This window comes from Pteropus vampyrus, unplaced genomic scaffold (assembly GCF_000151845.1).
Source record: "Pteropus vampyrus isolate Shadow unplaced genomic scaffold, Pvam_2.0 Scaffold139, whole genome shotgun sequence".
Lineage (NCBI taxonomy): Eukaryota > Metazoa > Chordata > Mammalia > Chiroptera > Pteropodidae > Pteropus > Pteropus vampyrus.
The window spans coordinates 2,604,120-2,612,026 of record NW_011888920.1 but is presented as its reverse complement, the minus strand read 5'-3'; the positions used below and the strand labels follow the sequence as shown (position 1 = coordinate 2,612,026).

The 7,907-nt window shown below is 34.0% G+C and overlaps 1 protein-coding gene across 3 annotated transcripts in view; it reads right to left on the bottom strand.

Moving 5' to 3' along the window:
- Positions 1-260: 260 nt before the first annotated feature.
- GRIA4 (glutamate ionotropic receptor AMPA type subunit 4) overlaps positions 261-7,907 on the bottom strand; it is a 344,684-nt gene continuing 337,037 nt past the window's right edge. Inside the window, exons 16-17 of one of the 3 annotated variants that reach the window (XM_011368116.1) lie at positions 6,258-6,505; positions 261-2,268 (exon numbers count right to left, since the gene is read on the bottom strand). In XM_011368116.1, the coding sequence (XP_011366418.1) occupies positions 6,260-6,505 (246 nt within the window). In that variant the 3' untranslated portion in view covers positions 261-2,268; positions 6,258-6,259. The remainder of the gene's footprint in view (positions 2,269-6,257; positions 6,506-7,907) is intronic. The other 2 variants (XM_011368115.1, XM_011368114.1) reach the window with 2 other exon arrangements.

Below are 7,907 nucleotides of genomic sequence, written 5' to 3'. Positions count from 1 at the left end.
TGGTGGATGGAAATCATCCCAGGGCAGGTAAAAGTCAGTTTGAGTACTGAAGGATGAGTACAAGTTAGTTAGGTAAAGAGGAGATAGGGAAGAAATAGTAAATGCAGTGTCCCATGTGCTGCTTTTGAGGTTCACTTGCAGTGGGGAGAGAGTGGGTAGGGGTGAGAAAAATCATGGAAGAGATAAGTAAGGACAAGAACCAGGTCATAAAGGGACTCGTTTGCTCTGTTCAAGAGCTTGGAATTTTTCCTGAGGGAACAGTGTGTGTGTGTGTGTGTGTATGTGTGTGTGTGCGCGCACGCACGTGCGTACACGCTATAGTGTACACGCTATAGGTTAGAACTTTAAAGATTGCTCTTACTGCAGCACAGAGATTGAATGGGGAATGGAATCTTGAGAACTGAAGTGAGGTGATCAGTCTTTCACCTTTTCCAATGTTATCTTTTCTGATATCACACCCTGTGCTCTCTCCTGTCTATCCAGTTGCATATGCTCCTTAAACAAGCCTTTGACATGCATAGTTTTAGGCTACTGCTCATCCGTAAAACTCTACCTATGAAAACTCAACTCATCCTTCAAGGCTAGACTTCCAAAATCATCCTAACTTGTGCTTTCTGCCAAGATCTCTAAGTATTGTTATGTTTATTTGTATTACAGTACTTATTATTTCAAATGATTCAAACCTTCTTTTGAACCACGTTCATTCAATCCATACAAAACATAAGGTGATTTTTGCAAATAAACATGGGTATATTTTCTTCACAATTTCCAGTTGAAAACGAGAACGAATTCTTCATTCTATTATTGGTGCCTTCAGATGATTTAAGCGGAATAATGAGAATAGGGGAAAAGCCCAAAGAGACACATTATTTTATGCAGCAAAACACAGTCAAGTAAAATTTCAACACACAATTACAGGGTATGTTGCTGTTATGGCAATGATTCATTCCCCTATTCAAACACTCCATCTTTGACAATTTAACCCACTCACCAGCAAAGATCTGTAAAAGAGAGTAGCTGAGTATGCAAAAATAATAAGGGCTAGCTACATTTTCCAATATGGCCCACACTTGTACAATTCTTCCTACAGTCTTATAATTTCTCAAATAACTTTGAGAAAGATAAGAAAAACTTTAAGCTCTGTAGACATTGTAAGAACATCTGTTGTTTTATTCTTTTTGGTGGGTACAAAAACCACAATTTTGTACACAGAACAAGATTATAAATAATATTGATACCATGAGTGACCCGTAGTCTCTTTTGATTCTACATTGCAGACTGATGATTTTACGTTAATGTCGTCTTCGTTTTGTTTTTGTTCTTGGTAGTAAGACAAATGCAATCTGGACAGCAACTCATGTGACGGAGTGAAGGTTACAGCAAACAAGAAGATAACCAACAACTTTTATAAAAAAAAGTCTCTAAAGTTTATTACAGTGATGGCATTTATATCAATTATTGCAATGTATTGTTCCCTAAGATGGTTAGAAAAAAGAATCGTGTTCTCTACTGAATTTACGTCAGTTAAAAAGCAAGCATGTTTCAGTATTTTTCTCCAAAGTAAGTGTAAATACTTCCTTTAAATTTTTTCACAGGATTTACATGTTTGTTTATTATTTTCTTATCACAGTTTGGTGATTTGTTTTCTCAGCTGGGTAGTCTTTCATCGATTATATGGGTGTTCTGGAGACACAGGTTAGCATGTTCATTGACTTCTATAACTATTTCATCCCTTGCAGTGAAGGCCAAGGCCTTTCTGAGCAAGAACTTCAAAGTTGATGCACTAACTCGCAAGTCTGATTAGTTTTTAAGTCCACTCGAGTGAAATTTGTTGCTGTTAATACACCCATCCCAGCTCCCCCCACCCACTCCCCGAGAAAACCTAAATGTTGAGTTTTCCTGATATAAAATCTGAGTTTGGGTTTCCGAGCTGAGCTCATGCACACGTTGCTGCTGCTGAAGTCCGGCGCATTAGGACGTACTTCCCGCTCTCAGCCGAAGGATTGGTTTAGCGAAGACCCGCACGCGGCGCGTCCCTCGGGGCTGCGTTCCCATCAGTCACCATCACAGTTTAATTAAGGCACTCAATTATTTTTTTGGTTTTTATGGTAGGTCCGATGCAATGACAGCCAATCCTGAACTTTGTCTAATTGCAGTTCCAGTGTGTACAGCCTTTGGGCAGTCAGGCGTCAAGACACGGCCATTTTCACCCACACTCCCAGTGATGGATAATCTGGCTTTGTTTCTTATGGCTTCAGAAAAGGTCAGCTGGGTTGCATGGAAAGGAAACAGAAAGAATGTGCAGTGTTACAACATTTCTGTTTCTTCAACAAAATATGACACAACAAACACCAAATTATTAGACATCTGCATTTTTTTTCCCGTATTCATTCGGTCACATGAAAAATGGTTATCACGGGAAAGAAAAGCTCAACTGCAGGGAAGAATGAATCCGTCTAGAGTTTGTGGTCCTACCTGTTTAAGAACTCACCCTAAAATCATAAAACAAGATTTTGTTTAGCAAATCTGGGTAGGTCACATCTTTTAACTTGCTGCACTCTACACCCTAGTACTTCTAGTCCAGTTTAAAAGCTCCTTTAGATTTGACGACTTCTTTATTTTGAGTCTTTTCGTCTTGCTAGAAAATGTCTTTGCAAGGATTATACTCTTAGAATTGTGACGGATTTTCTAAACAAACTATATACATAGAGTGTTCATGACAGATTTTCCTGTTTTCAGAACACAGATCTATCCACAGACACTTTCATTCACTCACAACAGGTATAGACATGACCCAGAACAGCACAATTAGTGACATAAAGTTCATTCTATGCCTACTACAGAAGCTAAGGCTTATATTCTAAGAAGCTTTAGGTGCTTAAAGGGGGTGCACTAAAAGGGGACATGTTTCAATACCTTATGAATGGGGAACTTCGCAGATTGAGGTTATGGGTTCAGGTCTCTGAAATCCTCATTAAATTCTTTTGTTCTCTGTCATATTAGATAGCAGATAATATTATACAGACGAGAAACAGGCACTATCATGTAAATCTACTGTTTATTCACTGTCTTTAAATTCTTTCTAGAGCTGAATTTTAATGTTAACTCAAGAGGAAAATAAGGTAAATAAGATATTCCTTACATTTTTATAGCTTAGATCATAAGTTTCTCATAACTCGTGATGTATCTTAATTCCCTGTTGTGAATTTAAGTAAAACCAATTTGTTAGGAATTTCCATTTCTGTATTTATTCTGCCTTAGAACTTCAATATCTGAATAATTATACACTACATAATGAAGTTAATAATTGGCGTAGAAAAGTTATAAGGAAAAGGTTTAGAGATTAGATACCCTGATAAGTTGAAGTCAAATTGCTAGTTAATGACATATTTATGATAAAAATCAGGTCACGATCATAGTTCTGCTTTAGTGAACCATCTCAAAAATTAATACTTATCTTCCTAATCAGAAGTCAGGAAACAGTCTCTGTAGAAACTCTACTCATCACTAAAATAAACCAAGACCAAAGTCTGAATTTTTTTCTTTAGATTTCCTTTAACATTTGATATTAAGTAAAATAGAAATTGTTTTTTAAAAATTAGTAGTTTAATTTTGTTTCATTTTAATTTTTTTTGAAGAGGAAGTACTAAAATACAATTAATAAAAGCAATGTGGGTTTTTTTGGAGGAATTTTTGCAGAAGGCTTTTACTGTAGTATCTATTTTTGTTTCCTTTCTTTTCTTGATTGCCTTTGTGAGGAAAGGAAAACATTCAAAGCAGGAAAGTTTCTGGGTAGTTTTGAGTAATTTATCAATACAACTGAAGGTATTACTTAATAAATCTTTACCAATTCCTTATTTTCTCTTTAAATCTTAGTGTTCTTAGTTCTTAGAATTCTTATTTCCTATCTTCGTATCTCTGCTTCTTCTACAAAAGCTCATTTCTATTCATTTTGATGTGAACCTATTGAGGCCGCTCAAACCAGAAAATGTTCTTAAAAATTTCCATATGATCTGCATCTGGTTGGATTGTTGTGGCTAATGGCTATAACCTTAATTGTATGTGTTCCCTTTGAAAGCTGATCACTTTCAAAGTAAATATTCTACCACATATTGGAGGTTTCAGGTTTTGAGATTCTGGGACAATGTTATCTAAATTATCAATCATTTGCATAATTATGGCCAGTAGAGTCTTTGAAAGGAAAAGTCCATTTAATATGGGAGTGTGATAAAAACTGCTTACTCTCAACTCTTCTCTACAGGCACAGATCATCTCATTTACCCTGAATGCCATTAAATCTTTTAAAAAGTGGTATGGATATGAATTTTTTCTATTTATTTGAAATTTATTGTCTTACAAGTTCACCCCAGCCCTAAAGGCAATTCATGTGATGAACTGCAATGCCAGATTCTGCTCCAAAAACATTATACATGCAAATTGTTTATATATAACCTGGGAATTTATTTCTTTTAAAAAACTTCCCAGAACTTTGTAATGAACTAGCATCTATGAGTATTTCTTTCTAGAATTTTCTAATATTCTTTTTTCTTTGCTTAACTGCCCTTGGACCTTGCTGATGGTTGGAATGCTTTTGCTATACCAAAGAAAAGTCAGTTTTAATGAGCTGGTTAAAAAATTTATTTAAGGCATTTTATAATATTAATCTCAGAATGAAGTCCAAATAACTGGCTTTGAAAATTTGTCAAGTATTATTTTTCTCAGTTTGGGAAAGTCTCTCCTCAATTCTATAAATATTAAGATGAAAACATTCATATAATGGCCAAGTGACCTTGACAGCATCCTAGTTTGTTACTTTGCTATTAGAAGACATGCTCAAAACATTCTGATGTGAGTGGATTGAGGGTTTTGTTTTTAATTCTTTTCCACAAAAATTGGGAAAGAACCACTTTAGGCTTATCTGTGTGCAGTTATATTCAGTCATCGATTTCAAAATTATAGATAAAAGTAATAAGATTTTGGTTAAAAGGGATGGCTTTTGTTCATTTTAAGATACTGACATGTATTTCAATAGCTTTCGTATGAATAAATAAATATTAAAATCAAGAAGGGTTACCTGACATGACCTCAGATATACATCTCATTCTTATGAAAATTATACTGGGTTTTTGACCCTAGGGCACATTAAGCACTGAATGTCTCTTGTGGGTTTAAAGGCTCATTTATTATTTTAATCAGAATGAGAAGCTTATTCAGTTGGCTATTACATATAATTTTAGAAAATGGGTTTTAGAGACCTGATTTTAAGAAGGGCAATAACAAATGCTTTTAGATCTTATTTTAAAACAACTTTATCATTAGAGGAAAAAAGTAGTCATTTAGATTCTTAAAAAAATGATCTCCCTCTCTTATATTTCACTGAATGCCTGTAATTTTTTATTGTGACACGATGAGTAAGTTAGGCTGATCTGGCTTATTTAAAAGCAATTGAAATTTAAAAATTCATAATAACTCACTGCAACTTTTATCTTTTACAGTGTTCCTCCTAAAGAACACATATATTGCTGACATCTTTTATGGAGAAACTGCTATATATTGCCTAAAATGTCTGCTCATTTTAGTGATATCGTGAACATAAAAGCTGATTTTCATCTAACAAATGTGAATTGTAGTCAATATTCTAATGATCACTCCTGCCTCAACGTCTGGCTCAAGGACTATTGTCAGATAAACAAACGGCCAGGTTTTACTCTGAAAAATATAGGATGATGGGTAATGTAAAACAAATTAGAATAAGAATTAAAATTCGTTGAGCATTTACTATGTGCCATGGAGCTTTTACATATATTTTTTCTCAGAAAAGTTTTCTTGGAAAATCTTATCTGGCAACTGTTTAAACTTTGATCATTTGAATCAGGTTTTATGCTTATTTTGTTAGCACTTATTCTAAAATTGGATTGTTCCAGAGAAGATAGCCTAGTCTGTGTACAAGGAAACCCAGATCAAATTTCCAATTTCTCTCAATTTTTGAGTAGAACACACAGTTTAAATTATTTCACAGAGCAATTCTGGAGGTTTGTTTTTGTCTTTCTGACCCTTTCAATGCAGATATCTATTGGCAACATAAAGTTTCAAACAGTACATCTGCAGCAAAAGAAAACCGAACCACTTTGCACTGAAGTTTTTAAAAATATAAAGCTCTAATTAGAAGCAAGCAATACCACCACTGGACAGACAGGTCACAACACCGCGTTTACAGGATGCATCACCCACTCACTGTAGTAGGCCCTAAGTCCTACCCCTAAATTTTAATACTTTCGGTTCCATATACGTTGTAACCTTCTCTATAGGTTGCTAAATTCTGGGTATTCTGCGAGGAAGTTGGGTTAAAAGTCTGTGCACTCTTTGCCACCTTCATTCTCTTCGCTTCTGCCCTGGACTTGTAACAGAACTCTATCAAAGCCACCAGCATTGCCAAGCCCAAGCCGCCAACCAGAATGTAGAAAACGCCTGCTACGTTGCTCAGGCTCAAGGCACTCGTCTTGTCCTGCGGGGGATAAAGACACTTTAATTAACTGTGGAAATGTCACATCCAGAAGGTAAAAGAACATATGAAATCCAAACAACTAATTAACATAAATGCTTAATTTAACCTGAAATTATTTACATGTATAAATCGCTGACATAGGTTTATGGATTTAAACATAGAGCTTATAGCTCTCAGGAGAAGAGAAATTATGATGATTACCAATAAATTGTGTGTAATTACATTCAATAAAATCGGTAACATTTTTATCATTATTAAATATGTTATGAAAAGCACTATACTTAGCCATAATAAGCATTTATATATTACATAGTGTAGCAGAAGTGGGCTTATTATTGTTAAGTTTGAAAATGACATGTTTAAAATATGATTACATGGGAAAGAGAGCTCTTTTGGCTTTCCTGTCATTAAAACATACTTTTAATGTTTGATATTTCTCTTGAATAAATCTAATTTCACATTTCCTACTCAAGGAACTAAGGGTTTTTAAGCTAGCAATTTCATATTTTGTTTGTCATTACTTCACCAAATGATGCAAATAATGTGCTAGTATACACATTTGTTCTTTCGGTCCATCTGTATGGAAAATCTTCTGGAAAGTGTCACTTTTACATATTATATACTATTTAGTAATAATTATATATGCATCATACTTAGGTAACTTTTTTTAAAGATAACTTTTTAAAATATACAAATTACCATGGTCAATTGTGAAATACATTATTTATGTATGGACAAATTTATAACTACTTCTATTGGTTTAAAAACGTGATTCAATTCCTACTGAAAAACACAATCAATGAATATTTTAGGCATATTATTCTCCAGAGCTTCAGTATATGTATTATCTCATAATAAATTCAGAAATAGTCAAGTATATGATTGGAAGATATTAAAATCATAACAAGAATTCAGACTTTTTTATAAATTATAAATATGTATATTATATATATAACATTATTTGAAAAATATTTTGGGTAGGCTATCTGAAGGATGTCCTCTGGCCATCTTCTCAGCAGTGTTTCATGCAAAATGTGATTTAGACTTAAATAGTTTTATTAGGAGAGTGTTTAATTAAAAAGATGTACCATGTACACTGTGCATTTAGCCATGACATCAACTGACTGGGCCGAAAATTTAGGGTAACTTCAGTTTTTAAAAAAAATCACTCAAGTATTTATGCTTCTCGGACTTTACATAAGGATTTCGAATAAGTATTTCATTACTTAGCCAAGCTTATCTCATTCCACCCTGGTTCAAAGGCAGACAAAAGTGATTAAAATATAGGGATAAGCCCTAAAAAGGATCAATTAATAGTACTTTGTCTCTTTCTTAAATTAATTGAGGCTCTTCTATTTAAACCAGTCAGTTGTTTAGTCTTAGATTAATATGTATCTATTAA